Source organism: Thunnus thynnus, chromosome 8, assembly GCF_963924715.1.
Source record: "Thunnus thynnus chromosome 8, fThuThy2.1, whole genome shotgun sequence".
NCBI lineage: Eukaryota > Metazoa > Chordata > Actinopteri > Scombriformes > Scombridae > Thunnus > Thunnus thynnus.
The window spans coordinates 8,986,783-9,004,321 of record NC_089524.1 but is presented as its reverse complement, the minus strand read 5'-3'; the positions used below and the strand labels follow the sequence as shown (position 1 = coordinate 9,004,321).

General features: G+C 38.0%; 1 protein-coding gene across 1 annotated transcript; it reads left to right on the top strand.

The window, feature by feature from the left end:
- Positions 1-6,443: 6,443 nt before the first annotated feature.
- c8h1orf52 (chromosome 8 C1orf52 homolog) lies at positions 6,444-11,605 on the top strand. Its single transcript, XM_067596363.1, has 3 exons — positions 6,444-6,906; positions 8,752-8,962; positions 10,081-11,605. Exons 1-3 carry the CDS (start codon positions 6,607-6,609, stop codon positions 10,230-10,232), a joined length of 663 nt encoding a protein of 220 aa, XP_067452464.1. The 5' UTR covers positions 6,444-6,606; the 3' UTR covers positions 10,233-11,605.
- The last annotated feature ends 5,934 nt before the right edge of the window (positions 11,606-17,539 follow it).

Genomic DNA, 17,539 nt, shown 5'->3' with positions numbered 1-17,539 from the left:
CTGCATGTGCAGTAAAAACACCAAAATACTCTGCTTTCCCAAGGACATGGTCTCTGACATGACTGAGAGAATCCTGCATATCATGGCTGCACATCCAAATGTGAAAAACATCATACTGCACATAGGGACCAATGATGTTATGAAACAACAGGTGAGGTGCTGAAACGAGACTTTAGTGATCTGTTGAACACAGTCAGCTCTCTGAATGCTGAGGTGTTTTATCAGTGGCCCTCTTCCACCAATCAGAAAAGTAGCTGAGAGGTTCAGCAAATTGTTGGCACTGAACACATGGCTTTCAACAGCATGTACTGTCCCTTCACTGCACTTCATTGACAATTTCAACTTTTTTTGGGACCGCAGACATCTTTTTAAGGCAGATGGACTTTTCCTTAACAAGTCAGGAGTAAAATTGTTCATCTCTAACTTATTTTACTTCCTGCGTCACCAATCTGCTCCCTCTGCTAAGGTGAAGAGACAAGAGGAATCAAAACAAGAAGACATAACAAAACACAGCAGAAACCTTGAAAGAGAGCCACCTCAGCCTCTGCTTGAAGAGAGCTTTAAACATGACCGTCATCAGAGTCGAGAGGAGGAAACTCCACCCCCCTCACCAACATCTACCTTTGAGGATTCACCCCCTTCACCCCCTTCACCCCCCCCCCAAACCCCATCCAGGTCACTCTCTTCTCCAGTCACCCTTTCTCCCTCCTCCCCCCTCTTGGAGTTCACTGACCAGATGAAGGAGCTGGTCACTGCAGGGACCAAACTTACACCCCACCCTACTCCCATTTTCTCTCCCCTAAACCCGTCCACCTCCACCGATGGCTTTAAGTCCTCGACCAGTCTCAACACATTCATCATAGTTACACCCCCCCCCCCCACGACTGCTGCAGAATCGACCTCTCTCTCCCCAGCTGAATAAAAGCACAGCATATCCAGTTATTTCTGTACAAAATACAGCAAGCGCTAACTGATATGTGCTTGGTCCAGGCTGCAAGGCTAATGGCACTCATGTCAGAGAGTGCTATCTCCATGCACACAATGTTCAAACAGAGGTAATCACAAAACAGTATATCACTGAAAACACCAGTGAAATATTTATTCAGACTTTCTCTTCCACATCCGCCCTCGGGTCTCGGTCAATGAGCTTTTAGATAATTTCAGCTCTAAAATTACGAATGTTATTGATGCCATTGCACCCACTAAGGTGAAGGCTGTCTCTGGTGAGAAAAGATCTCCATGGAGAAATGCCATACTGGTCAAAATGGAAAAAAGAGAGTGTCAAAGAGCTGAACGCAGGTGGCGAAAAACAAATCTCAAGGTTCATTATGACATCTATAAAGAGAGACTTCACATTTATAATTTGGAACTGAGAAATGCAAGGCGGTCCTTCTTTTCTGACATCATTACCAAAAATAATAATAATGCACGTGCCTTATTTGCTACTGTAAACAGGCTAACAAACCCTCCTTTGTCAGTAGCCCCTGAACTTTTATCCACCAAGGCTTGCAATGAATTTGCCTCCTTCTTCACTGATAAAATTTAGAAAATCAGACAAGCAGTCAGTGCCTCCATATCAGGTGCAGGATATGTGTTGTCCCTGTGTCCACTTAAAATCAATTTGAGTAGTATGACACAATTCCATCCGATCAACCATAAAAATCTTGAGGACATTATACAACATCTGAAATTTTTTAACCTCTCATCTTCACACAGCAGGGTAAGAACTGAGAGTAAATCTGAAAATAAAAGGCTACAGGAAAAGCTAACGACTGGGCCTCAATAGTATTTTTACAAAGGGGTTTTGAACAGCATGTTCTGTTTCCTCTTGTCTCTTCATCAGCCAGGACACAAATTAACTGATGAGCTGTTTCTTAGAACTGAAGCCACTAACCACAGTTAAGGGCTTGGTTCACTGAATGTATTTGACCAGATTTTGAGATATCAGCCTTTTCATCATCATGGTCCTCAGTATGACTTCATGCTGTGCAGTCAGATCTTGTTTAAAACTGCAGGACTTTATTTTAAATTCTAGATGAGATCCGAAAGTTTTAAAAAAAAATATCCAAACTGTTGGGGAAATGTGTCTAACATGTTACAGCAGCTGACGTGTACATTATTTCCATCTGATGGAATGATGTGGTCATAAAAACATGCAGCCTGTGGTTTGAAGAATTCACTCATGACTGAGTATGAACAACATAATAAACAATATATATGACATGAACAACATAATAAAACAATATATATGACACTGTCAGAGGGGAGTTTGACTATCTTTAAGCAATGACAAGGGAAAACTGGATTTTAGGGGGTTAAATGTGAGAAACAGTTTGAAAGAGTTACATTTAGTGGTGCAAACACATATATTTGATAAGAAAAAAAAGTGTTTCGCAACAGTCAATCCTGTACATGACGAGACTGTTGTGAGCAGACATCACAGGATGTTGTCCTTTCCACATTCAATAAAGCTCCATCTGGACCTGACTTCAAAAACACTTCAAATACTTCTCAAAGTTTCACTGTGTAACACATCTGTGGGTGTTTTGTTTTGTATTTATGTAAGAAATAAACAGTAGAATTTGGGATAAAATGTTAAATCAGAAAATGAAACACTGATTTTGGGATTGAATAAATTAGAAGAGTTGACGAAATCACCACAAATTGGAAACCCATAAAGTATGGGTATAAGTAACCTTATACTCACCATAAGTGCAGTCATCGCAACCTGAACACAAGCACACAACAGTTGTACCACTTATGTGTCCCAGTGCCTTAAACCACAGAAAAAGTGTGTTCAGAAAGGGTGTGATAAAATGTTGTATGTATTAAGATAATAATAATAATAATAATAATAATAATAATAATAATAATAATAATAATAATAATAATAATAATAATAATAATTTTTTGTAGCACATCCATTATTCAGGACTAAGTTAGGCATGTTGCTGTAAATTGCTGATGTAGTAGTAAATCCACTATTACTTAGGCATGAAAGAAAACAATTTCATCAGTTACAAAGTGGTACAGGCCACTACACAGACAGCAATGGGACATCATGAGACATTTGCATATAAAACAAAGTAAAACCTCATCATGTAATTTGGAACGTCACAATCACAAGTCCAGCTCCACTCTCAGAAATGTTGACTTGCCACTGAAAGGAGAGATTATTTTAGCAACAGTGCAGTTAGCAAGACTCTGGTTTCAAAACTTAATTCAAGTCCAATGCTTTTTGCATTTAATTGGAATAAAATTCACCTCAAGAAAACGATTTGGGCAAAAACTCCAAGTCATTATGATTGGTTAATAAGTCAAGAAGAATCTCAAAGAACATATCTCAGGCTTAATGAAAAAATATATGCTAGTAAAATAGCTTAATTTGTTTGATGTTGTGATCAGATGGCATGGTACCAAATCATTGTCATGACAGATTTAAGGGCATATAGCACAATTCACATTGATTGGAAATGTAATTAATTTTGCCTATGCTACCAAGCAAATCAAAGGAACTTGCCTTTTGATTTGCCGGATGAAGATTGGTGAAAAATCTATAAACACATCAGTGATTTAACTCTGTGGAAAGAACCAATGTGAAACCATCAGGACTGAACTGAAGATGTTTCATTACTTTCTACTGATAAAGTTTATGTTCAGTGAAGTTTTGAATGCAGGATTTAGACTTAGATTTAGTATTTTTACAAAGGGGTTTTGAATCGAATCTTTTACTCATATATCATTAAAGCAGAGTCCCACATGAGCTCCACGGCAACACCAACACCATCAGCAGGTGATCCATGACCAGGTTGACCATCTGTCTATCTATGATGGACTCATCAGCTCTCCTCTGCTAACAGCATGTTCTGTTTCCTCTTGTCTCTTCATCAGCCAGGAAACAAATTAACTGATGAGCTGTTTCTTAGAACTGAAACCACTAACCACAGTTAAGGGCTTGGTTCACTGAATGTATTTGACCAGATTTTGAGATATCAGCCTTTTCATCATCATGGTCCTCAGTATGACTTCATGCTGTGCAGCCAGATCTTGTTTAAAACTGCAGGACTTTATTTTAAATTCTAGATGAGATCCCAAAGTTTTAAAAAAATATCCAAACTGTCTTCTGAATTTTGGGGAAATGTGTCTAACATGTTACAGCAGTTGACGTGTAGATTATTTCCATCAGATGGAATGATGTGGTCATAAAAACATGGAACCTGTGGTTTGAAGAATTCACTCATGACTGAATATGAACAACATAATAAACAATATATATGACATGAACAACATAATAAACAATATATATGACACTGTCAGAGGGGAGTTTGATTATCTTTAAGCAATGACAAGGGAAAACTGGATTTTAGGGGGTTAAGTGTGAGAAACAGTTTGACAGAGTTACAGTTAGTGATGCAAACACATATATTTGATAAGAAAAAAAGTGTTTCGCAACAGTCAATCCTGTACATGACGAGACTGTTGTGAGCAGACATCACAGGATGTTGTCCTCTCCACATTCAATAAAGCTCCATCTGGACCTGACTTCAAAAACACTTCAAATACTTCTCAAAGTTTCACTGTGCAACACATCTGTGGGTGTTTTGTTTTGTATTTATGTAAGAAATAAACAGTAGAATTTGGGATAAAAGGTTAAATCAGAAAATGAAACACTGATTTTGGGATTGAATAAATTAGAAGAGTTGACGAAATCACCACAAATTGGAAACCCATAAAGGCCAACATAAATATGCATCTACGTAGGTAGTAAAAAGCCATGGTGAAGAACAGAAAGCATTCTGTGAATAATGGAGAGTGTAATAGGCTGATGACTATAGAGACTGAAGGGGAGACTTTATCTATGCCTTTTAGCAACTTGTGACTGCTCTGCTAAAACTAACAATAGGCATAATGTGATAATACGACAGGGTATATTTCAATGAGCGCAGAAGGAGACAGGGCAGAAAACTGTGATTGCAAACTACCTGCAAACCAGCTGCCCTGATAGTAGGTCTATCCCCCAAAACACAGGGATGACACTACATCCGTGTAGAATATGGAAATAGAAAAATACACCAACCCAATGATTGAGGAGATGGAACCAAAATAGAAAACTGAATGCTTTTTGCATTTAATCGGAATAAAATTCACTTCAAGAAAACAATTTGGGCAAAAACTCTCAAAGAATAGACCTCAGGCTTAATGAAAAAATATCTACTAGTAAAATAGCTTATTTTCTTTGATGTTGTGATCAGATGGTATGGCACCAAATCATTGTCATAACAGATGTGAGGGCATATAGCACAATTCACATTGATTGGAATTGTAATTAATTTTCCCTATGCTATCAAGTAAAGCAAAGGAACTAACCTATTGATTTGCTGGATGAAGATGGGTAAAAAATCTTTCCCCACTGTCCAGACAGACATGTGCCAACTCTACTGGCGTAGAGAGCTGCTGCTGCTGCAATTTATTAAATCTTGTAGTGCCACCTACAGGTGAAATTGTTCTTTTTCAGCATCCCTATCTGTACAACTTTGCTGAAATTGGTTGCCATCATTAACTGTATATAAATATTTATATATAGTCAATGGTTGCCATGGATTAGAGATTACATTTAATATGTAGTAAGGTGGTGTTTTATTAATGGCCACAAGGTGGGGCTATTGGTGCCATGTTTTAATATGTTAAGCATTTCCACATGTGGCATTTCCATGAAATACGGATACTTTCGCACATTTAGTTGTTGAGATTCCAACTTTCAAACTGAGGTGGATCATTCCTGACATAGACTGCCATTACACTTTTTTTAATGAGATAAAATCACTGGAATATGCTAGAAAAAAGAGAAGTAATAGCATACATCACCCTGAAGAAGACGCACGTTTTGGCATTCAAGTTTCTAAATGAAACATACCTTTATGCATCACAAAATGATGTCAACACGAGACGCACTCTGGCCCTTCATGGCCTTCCAGTGTGTCTCTGAGTCCTTCAAGATCTGCAACCATCTGCTCTCAACCAATTAAAGAATAAAAATAAGGTTTTTGTATGAAAAATACAAAACAAACCATGGAACCATTTTTGGCCAGGGACACGACATCCCCGTCCGATCAATGTTTACTGGGATCATGCTTTTCGACGTCTCTATGAAAATTGGATAATCACTGGCATCCATTTTGACAGAAAAATCCATCCGTTTCGGAATTGTCCATCCATATGCTCAGTGTGTTTCCTACAAGCTTACAATTGGTGAGGGATATTAGAAACATAATTTTTTGATGAGCATTCTTTTTTATATTGTTTTTATTCATTAAATTTTCACCTAACACTCACAACCAATCACACAATTACATGTAAATGCAGTACCAGCAGTACAATGTGCCTGTTTTATGTTTTCTTGGCCTGCTCCTTTAATGACGTAACTTTGCGACAATCGTTTCGACACTAGTAACACGCTTTACGACTGTTTTGGAGGCTGATTCAAAACAGAGTAGAGGTTGTATTAACAAATCAGTCCCACTGCGATTTTTTTACGATATATTTATCTTTTCGCTTTATTAAATTGAACCAGTTGTTAAACAGAAGAAAACTACTATCCTCAGCATAATGACTGACGAGACTAAACCTGGTTCTTTAGGTTTCTTTTCGAGCTACGACGATTTGAGCGACAGCAGCGACTCCGACGAGGAGGCTGAAAGTCGGAAGAAGACGAGCCTGAAACCGGGGACAGGAGCTCCGGGAAGCGACGCTCAGTCTCCCCAGCAAGGGACCAAACGAGCAGCCGGCGGAGCTCCTCTACCCAGACCCGACGAGCTCTTCAACTCGGTGTCCAAACCTGCTTTTCTCTACAATCCGCTGAATAAGCAGATAGACTGGGACAGTTTGGCGGTTAAAGCCCCCGAAGAGGTAAAAACAAGATGTCTGCTTTTAGATTAACTTCAGCTGTGTTGTACGATACATCCGTGTTAGACCGCTTCAGGCATCTCAAAGTGACTAAATTACTTTCAGGCAGATTAAGTGATAATTTAGGGTGATTAACGCTATTATATCTGTAAGCTTATATAGAGTGTTGTCGTTACAGTTAGATATACTATCGACATGCGAGTTACCGTTTATTTAATGTACATTTGTACAATCTACTGCAATCCAGACCAAGCAAAGACATTTAAATTACATTTTAGCGAAGCATTCGTTTAATAAGTGGCTCCATGCTGGTAGCAATCTATCTGTTTATACCCAGAAAGAAGCTATTTCCCACATCTAAGCCTATGAACTTAAAAAAAATGTTTCTCTACTATTAAAGGACGGGTTCAAAGTTTTTCAAGTCTGTCTTAAAACAATATTCAGGTGCCCATGTGAACATTTAAATAGATTTTTTTTCTAGCTGTAATCAGTCCTCCTGTTCATACTGGCCATTAGAAGATCCCTTCATAATGCACTTAAAATGTAAGCGATGGGGGACAAAAGCCACAGTCTGCAGTCTGTGCAAAAATGTATTTAAGAGTTTATCTGAAACTAATATAAAGCTTGTGCTGTCCAAATGAGTCAAATCAAGTAGATATCTTTCAACGTTACAGTCTTTGTAGTGCCAAAGTCCCTCTTTTTGTTACTTTACTTACGCTCAACAGAGAAACACTGTCCGAGGAAACACGAAGAGGGACTTTGATGCTAAAAAGACTGTAAATGTGGAGGATATCCACCCGATGTGACTAACTCAGACTGTTTAAGCCTCTTAAAAGCTTCAGATAAACTTTTAAATGCATTTTTTGCACAAGATGACTGTGTGGACACAGTGTGGATTTTGTCCCCCATCACTTACATTGAAAGTGCATTTGAGGGGGATCTTTTAATATCCAGTATGAATAGGAGGAATAATTACAGCAAGGAAAACATCTTTCAGTATTTCTGTGGGCACCTGTCTGTTGTTTTAAGACTTATCCTACACTTTATTGGTTTGATCCATACTGACTGACATATTTACAGACACACAAGATTGCATAAACTGCCTGCACTCAATAAAAACAACAAAAAATATTATTTTGATTATCTAGAGAAAAGTTTTCCATCAAGAAAAATCTTCTAAGAACATTGATGGAGTTCAGGTCACATTGTGATGCTTAGAAACTAGCAAATGTCATCTGTTTCTCGCTGTTAATATCTTGTGTTTAACATTACATTTCCTGTCTCTTGCTCTTTTTATCTAGCGCACGCTTTATTGGTTTGATCCATATTGACACACAGCTTTAGAGACACAATCAGAATAAGAAAAAAACAATAGCCTACTTAAGCAGTTGCATAAACTGACTGCACCCAATTATAATACAACAGACAATATTTTGAAGGTTTTACATGAAGAAACATCTTCTGAGATCTTTGATGCTTATAAACTTTTTTAAAAATTGTCAACTTCAAAGAAATCTGTTTCTTACTGCAAATATCTCCTGTGTGACTTCTGTGCTTCTGTTTCCTCTCTTCTGCTATTTTTCACTTAGTCTGCTCTCTGTTGGTTTGGTCAATATTAACTGATTCACAGGAGGCGGTCAAAATAGTTGTCTAGGCAACTATTTGTGATCTTCTTCTGCCTAAATATTAAGCAGATTAACACAGTCATCCCCCGATGCATTATATACTTGTTACTGTATCTATGTAGGGACAGAAGAGGTTGAAGTCTTTATGTAAACATGTAAAACCTTTACTTTATTACTTTCTCTAAGCCAGTAGTTTCATCCTGTTTTCCTCTACTTCTTGCAGCCCGCTAAGGAGTTTAAGCCATGGAAGACAAATGCTGTACCACCTCCTGAGAGCTACACTGCAGAGCCAGAGAAGAAGAAGGGACCCCCACCAGGCATGGATATGGCTATAAAGTGGTCCAACGTCTATGAGGACAACGGGGAAGATGCTCCACAGGCTTACACCGGCAACGCCCGTTTCCTTCCTGCAGAGGAGCAACCCTCTGACTCAGGTTAGTCCAGCTGGGATATCACAGGTAGTTAAAGTGCGTGTGCCAAGTGACATAAAGGAACAGGGGGCGAGAAGGACATGTAGAAACACTCGCTTTTCTCAATTCTCTGTGCATTCTGATGAAAAAGTTTTAGTAATCTGGTGGCAGCAGTGAATGTCATTGGGTACGTTTACATTTTCACAATAATGCATTTTCTGCAAATACCATGGCAAAGAAAAGTTAATCTTCTAAAGCAGTTCTCATAAACTGACAGCTCCTCATATAACACAACAGAAAATAATATTTTGATCATATCCACATGAATGTTTTACTTCAAGAACAATGTCCTGAGATGTGTGATAGAGCTCAGGTCACATCCTGAGCATGTATCCTTTATTTTTGGCGAGTAATGTGAGTGGAGTAGTTTTGTGTACAGAAAATCACTGATGTTTTGAACTTCAATTTTTTTTTTTTGAAACCTGGTGCCATGTTGGAATATTTAGTTGTTCTGCTTTTTGACAACATGCAGCAACTACAGGCTGCAGATTGAATACACACACATATATAGTTCCTGTTGCATTATGATGACTGTTTGGATTAATAAACTGTAACTACAAGCAGCTGCAGATTAAAAATTATTATTCAGGATCATCCATTAATGTCACCCAGTGCGTTTAAATATGTAATAAATAGAAAATTCATATCAAATTGAAAAAAGCAAAACCGAACATACATAAAAGGGGTTTATATGGTTTTATATTTTGGAGAGATCTGCATGTGCGCTCATTGTCAACCTAAGCCACAAGAATCTGTGCACTTTCATTTTCAATAAGGGGGTCAAACAATTAGGCAGGATAGTTTCAAAGGTAGTCAAGTTGGCGCAAAAGATACAAAACACAACCTCCGCTGCACCACTTCACCCATTTAGGTGTTAAAATGGATCATGAGTGTCACAAATGACCAAACAAGCACAAACTAAAAGAACTATGCATGTGCTTACCTCTGTCAGCTTTGGTCTATAGTTATGTTTGAACGGTGCCCTGTTGATTAATTCCAAATCATTATTTTTCACTCTCCCTCCACGCCTCATCATATCCCCAAACCAACCAACCAACCACTGCGACCCCTCCGCTGCTTAGACGAGGACTCAGAAAAGCAAGACTCCGCCAAGAAACGTCGAGTGGAGACCTTCCAGCAGAAGGAGAAGAGGAAGAGGGACTTCGGACAAGCCACCTCTGACAAGAATTTTGTCGAGGAGGAGAAAAGGATCCTCAGACAAAAGATAGAGTGAGGTCTGCGTCGCCTGCAACCAGAAATTGGTTTCTTATTTAAACATTTAATGTCAGCTAAGAACATACACGGCACATTGGTTGGGCAGGTGGTGCTCTGCGAACATCGATGGACATTTTAGCTTTTTGCTGTCCTAAATTGCAACATTCTGATAATATTGATCATGTTTTCTAATAACAACACACTGTACTTCTTTTAGACTGTTGTGGTTCAATTTTATTTATATCATTAAAGAATCAGGCAGAGATTATCGGACAGTCCTGATGCAGAATTTTCAATCTTGGAACCGTGGTGTTATTCTGGTGTTTTTACAATCTGGGTCTTATTTTCATTATTCTACCCATCATCCTTCTTGGTTTTTTACTCACCAGCTGTCTTCAGAGACACAGAGATGTGGACTTTCTGATGTGCACAGGGCATTACCAAACAAGTGATCTGATATCATGACACTGCCTTTGCTATATTTCCAAACATGTAGTTTAGACATCCTCGCATCTCTGGGTTTTTGCAAAGACGCTGGTGAACAAAATATTATCATAACCAATAAGAACGGAGGCCATAACTACAAAGAAATACATCACAGGGTTATAAAACACTGCTATTTTGTTTTAAACGACGGTTCAGCAAAACCTGCCCTTCCAGCTGTGAAATATTAAACATAAAGTGTGGTCAGTCGGCTTTGCCTCCAGAATGTTTTAATTTATTTAGCTAAAATAACAAGTGACATCTGGCTGTGGTGGCGTGTGTTTGTGATTTGTCTTGTATTATACTCAATATGTATTCACCTCTGACCTTTACCTGTGCTTGTTTTGTGTTAAAATAGTGACTTTTCTTTGAAAAATGTGATAAAAAATGGCTGTAAATCTGTTGAAATTAATATTTAAAAAGTTGTGTGTTTTCCTTGCTTATCGGCACTAGATGGCGCCCCGAAGCAACACTAGAATACACCGCCCTTGTGTTTCTAAGGAAGCCTGCCGCACTCCCACTCTGTGTAAAATGTTAGGCACGCAGATCATAACCAGAGCTTGTGTGTATATATACATATGTAGTGTTTTCTCTGGAAAGGAGTGTTGATCTTCAATTTGGAAGTTTTGTCTCATCTCAGTTCTCTTGAGATACTTGATGCATACAGACTGTTTGTTCAGTCTCATGTACCTTGTATTACGCAACACTTGACATCTGTTGAAAGTATTTGAAGAACTAGCTTTATCAACTTCCAAAATTGTATTACAAAAGATATTTGGAACATTGTACTGTTTTATGGACTCAAACAAATCTGTTCATTAGTGTAAACAGTTGTATACGGATGATTTTATAGTTTGTTCTCAATGAGATACTATTCCTCATAAAACCACTTCTATTTTACTGGAAAAAGTTGTTCTGTCAGTCATTTGAATTAAGATTAATGAGACATTGAGTACTGTTGAAACATTCAACATTCACTAAAAACAAAGTCTTCAAGATGTCTTAAATCAATTTGTCATAATCCAGATAATGGTCTTTACATTCCTAAATTCATTCTTTGAATTTCTGTGACCAGTGGTGTAAATATAATGGTTTTTCAAGCTATGAATAAGAAAAAAGTTTCCACTTTGCGACAGTTTAGTGATCAGAGGAATTCCTGGCCTATCTGTCATCATGGGTTGACATGAAATAGTGGTAAATATGCTTCTGATAAAATTCCAGCTTCCAGGTATGTGCCTGGCCTTGTCTGAAATGCGTACCTGGTCCTGTGCAACAGCAGCAGACTGATTTTATCAGCCATATTTACGAACAAATAACTCCTCTTTTCCGTACAGACTGTATGAGCAATGACCAGCGAGGTCATATCCATCAGTGTTTAAGAATTACTCATCTTACTGTCAGTCTTGCAGCTGGAAATTTCCCAGAAATTGGATGTTTTGAAACACGCTACTCTTAGAGTTGTGAGGAAAAACCTCAGTTCCAGATGTAGTTTTCTGTAGTGTTGAATGTTACTCTTTGAAATAATATCTACAGCATTCCTGGACTGTAGCCTGTTTGTGTTATAGAGATCAAGTTAACACAGTCCCACTGGGTGTCACATAGCTGATCTTATCTTCATTATCACCATAAAAGTTCATATCTTGCTCTTATGTTACACGTAGTACGCACATCAGTCACTGAAGACCAAAAAAAGTTAAGATAAATGTTGTCTTGACAAAACCCTCAATGTCTGAATAAAATTAAAATGTTTAGATTGTGTTACCACCTAAAGAGGATCTTAACAGTTGCGAGTTGTTAATGAGATTACAGGATTTTTCCAATAACTCAGGATTGTTTCCTGGACCGGCCAGAGCTCTGAAAAGTGTCAGTCACACTAACCGTTTATCACCGTGACACATTTACTGAAGGTCAAGACCTCATGATGGCCATTGAGTATTCAGGGACCTTCAGTGAACTGGCTGCCCACAGCTGCTACTATCTGACTTATGACATTTTCACACAGTCAGCACAATGTGGCGGCCTGTATGTTAATTTAGTTTTGGCTGTCAACGTTGAGAGGAGTACTTTTTGCTCTGATATAAAAAAAAAAGTAAAACCTGATTATATAAATTTATCTTGTTGCATACTCTCTACACCAGTGTAGGATGCTAGTTCCATGTCAACACACTTACTTGTTGACTTCTCCAAACTCATCCTCAGATGTTTTCTTGAAGCAAACAGTTGCTTTTCACACCAGTGATCTTGCCCATCGTGTGAAACAGATGTTGAGCAGTAAAGTAAACATCTCTGGAGCTGCAGACAAATAGAGATCTCATTTCAGATAAGAAGGGTATTAAGAGTAAATCGGTGAAGGGTTGTATTATGTTGAAATTTTTCTTTTTGGAAGAAACAAAAAAAGATAAAAATGACTGCGTGGCTCAGAGCAGGCCACAGACAATAAACCACAGGTTCTTCTCTCTTGGTTTCATATTGAGCTTGAAATGGAATTTTCCAAATCACGGTCAAACGGTAACATAATATTGTAATTTGCTGTAACAATGTGGTACCGACCACTGATTGCAGCTGAATATTTCCAAAGGGTGCCCCTTGAAGTCGACGTTCCATGTCTCCATACTATACTACCCAAGAACATCAGACCCTCTGCAAAAACATACAGGACAGGGGAGTAAAAAGACCAAATTTTTCCATAAACTCAAGATTCAAGATTTTCTTTTGCAATTGTTTGTAATTTCCTGTAAATAACTTATGGTCATTCATTTCTGTTACAAAATGACTTAGCAATATTTTTATATAAGCATCATTTCTTTTGTGTGCATTTAATCTTTTGGCAAGTGATAGTCTATTTGCCATATTTGTGGTCCTGCCTGCATAAAACTAGCATTTAGTCATGTAATCTGAATGAGATCTGCAAAAAATTAGTCGATGAATCGATTAGAATTATTAAATTTATTACTTTGATAATCAATTAGTCGTTTGAAGTCATTCTTTAAGAAAAAAATGTCTCAAAATTCTCAGATTCCAGCTTCTCACATGAATATTTTCTGTTTTCTATGATAGTAAACTGAATATCTTTGGGTTGTGGACAGTTGGTCGGGATAAAACAAGACGTTTGAAGACGTCATCTTGGGCTTTGACAAACAGTGACATTTTCCACCATTTTCTGACATGTTATGGACCAAACCACTGGTGAAAATAAGTAAGAAAATAAGCAACAGATAATGAAAATAATTGTTAAATATTATACATGTTACTTTTAATATGAAAAGTTTAAGGGTAAACATATTTTCCAGATCCAGAGATTTCTTTTTCCTTTTTAACAGAGATGCTGAGCAGATGAACCAAAGTTTAAACTTGCAAGTGAGATAATATTAGTACATTAATGTAATTCTCACACAGACATGCATGAACTCGGAGATAGACTTGTAAAGCTGAACATTTTACGCCTGATCACGTGATGAACGCACTCAGAGAAAGGAACGTTCTTTTGCTGCGCAGAGATGATAGAGAACAGTAGCGAGAGACAAGCAGTCTGACCTCTTGTCATGATAAACATGTCAGAGGTCGTCTGTTGATAACGATATAGAGCAGACGCAAAGACAGCCCAGGCCGTATCTGTGTGTGTGTGTATGTGTGTGTGTCAGAGAAGGCTAAATCAGCCAGCGGCGGTCAGCTAACCTGGCTGCTGGTCAGAAATGGAGGAGATACTATCTTTGTGAATTCTGTTACATTGACCCTTGTCCTGTTCTTTGCCCAATCAGGCTTAAGTGGCTGCAGCGAGTTTTGTAAGTCTGCACAGACATTCTCAGTGTTTTTCTCTCCTTAGTGAAGATCTGTACAGCTGTAACACGGCTGATTGTGTTTGAAAATGTTTTTGACCAATCAAAATCAATACTGTCAGTCCCATTCTAGGACTAAAAAAGAAAATGAATTATTACTATAACTATTTTGATAATCAAATCATCATTTGAAGTTATTTCTCAACCACAAAATGCCAAACAGTTGTTGGTTATAGCTTCTCCAATGTAAGGATTTGCTGTTTCTGTCTGTTTTATATTGTAAACTGAATATTAAGCTCTTGGAAATTGGGAAGGGCTATTCTTATCTGTTTTTTGTTTTCTAACCATTAATCAATTATAACAGATTAATAGATAATGAAAACCAGAGTCCTTGCAACCCAAGTCCTTTCTATTTATCCTGTTCCAGCCGCAGTAGTTGGTTTTAATCACTGTCCTTCCTGGCATCAAGCATTTAACTTGAAAAGTCTTGCTGGGAAAATGAAAGCAATAAAAAAGACTGCAGAAGGCAGTTTCAACAACATATTAAAGCCAAGGATGGATGAAATATCATTTTCCTGACTTAGACTGCTCAATTTAGCATCCATGAGTCATTGCGTGTGCTTAAGAAGAACACATTATTCCAGATGCTACAGTTGAGGCCATATTTGGTTTTTATTTTTACTACACATCTTTATACAACACTCACAAAAAAATTCAGCCAGCATGAGCAAGCAGAATATTTAGGTTAGCCCCACAGGTTAATATCCCCAGCTATCTCAGTCAGGTTTATATCAAGTGAGATAAGAGCTTATCTGGGTTACAGACCAGAGGATACGATGCATATATATGTAATTACCAATCAGTTCACCTATATTGACCCTTTATTATAGTTTGGTTATTATGTGGAGTTTGTACAGGTTGCAATGGTTGTCCTGACTACATAGCTGCATCAAAACACTACTATGACGTTTGTTTGTTTTCATATGAATCATTTAATTATGCTATCTTTTCTACATAGACAGGTTAATTGAACCTGGACTCAGTCAGTAAAGTGTTTTAGTCTCCAATTGCTGTCTGGCACGAATAAACTAAGGGTAAAATTTAAAGATTTCTTTGTCTCAAAATGTTAAAAACCTAGCTTACTCATCCACAACCTTATCAAGACACCAGTGTTCATATAAACGCTGTAACAGATTCACAGTGAGGGACAATGGGTTCCTTTTTAGATTTTCTTTGCAGTAGTAAAATATGAGTGAATGGCTATGACAATAATGTGATTCTCTGGAACGTAAAGCGGCGGGCCCTTAGCAACGCTACTCTGACAGCGATCATCCAGCCTAATTTATACCCTGAGAAAGGCTTGTGTCCAAGGACATAAATTTAGTTGCGGTGTGCACTGAGAAAAGGAGAAGGCCCATAAACCAGCCGGGACAGAGAGAGAGAGCCAGACACAGAGAGAGGGAACAATGGGTAGCCATCAGGAGGGGAGACCCAACAGCTGCAAAGCCCTGTATCCCAACACACACACTCACATGCACACGCAAACATGCACCCACATACACATATATATTCTCTCTCTACTTTCCTTTCTCTCTCTGTCACACACACACACACACACACACACACTCAGTTTTCTTCCTCATACACCCTGCGGCCAGGCCATCTGAAAGGGGGCCAGCTAAGCAGATGTTCTGCCACTGCTTTCACAAAGGGCACAAGTGGCTGTTGGAGGAGCAAAAAAAAAAAAAAAAGAAAAGAGAGAAGACAAACTTCCTCATTTCTCCAGTGCTGTTGAGTCAGCATGCAGAGCAACTCTTGACAAGTGCTTATTTTGTGTTCCTTTAAATCTATGTCAGCTCATCATGTGTATTTTTTATGCCAATTTTGCTTTTACTGAGCCATGAGCAGTTCGCCGGCACTAGATTTAAGAGATGTATCCAGGAAGTCTGGTGAAAAGACTGTTATCACGATAAAACAAAGGGTAATCAGAAAATAAAGTATTCACATCCTTTAATTTGAGTAAAATTTGTAATACCTCAGTGTCTATTACAAGTAAAAATCTGCGAGTGTGATCAGCAAAGTGTGCTTTAAGTTACTTTAAAGTAAAAATACTTAGTATGCAGCAGAATAGAGAATGGCCACTGGCATGTTTTTATTATTATATATTATTGTGTGATTGCTGAAAGTCCCCATTTCACTTTGTATTTCTTGCCATACTTTTCATTTGTTTGTTTAGCCAGTCACATTGCTGTCATATACTATCCCGGGTTTTGTTTGTGTTTAGCATTGTTTTGTTACATTTACATCTGCATTTATGGTTTAATCGAGACAGAAAAGTATTTAAGGTCATTATTTAATTTTTATTGAATGAAGTACTGAGTTTCTTGAGTTATAGACTAGCTTGGGTTGTAACTTATACTTGCCATGCTTTCCAGGAGACAAAAGGGGGATGCACTGAACCACTTCCTGATTTTTAAGATCTTGCTGACATCACCAGTGATGTCATGGGTTAGACCAAGTGTGGGGGCATTTTGGTTTATGGTTTTTGGAGTATGCTGTGGTTAATGTGTGTGTAAACAATGTTAACTGATACAAGTAACATTGTCATATACCGGTTGTTGGTATAATGGAAAGGACACCCCTGATAGAAATATGGTACTGCCCAGGTAGATTGGAGCACCTGTTTAAGGGGAGAGTTGTTGGTTTGACAAAGAGCAGAAACGATAGAGGACGTCAGTGTAGCTGTGTTAAAGTAAGTTTGATTTCATTTGGTAGTCTCTGAGTCTGTCTCTTATCATCTTCCTTGACACTCTGGCAAAGCTTCCTCACAGGCAAAACTTTATTTTACAGCAAAACAGCAAATAATTGTAAAAAGCCAGAAAGGGTTGCAGAAATGTTTCATTTTTCTTGTTTCCTATCTCATCAATCATCTTTTTTACCTCAAATCCTTTAGGTTTGAATTTAATTTAATTTTTTAAATTGTATTACAGGCAAATGAAGAGATTTGCTTTTTGCCCATTATCTATTCATGTAAGAAAATGAACAGAACATTAGTGGGTCACCAAAT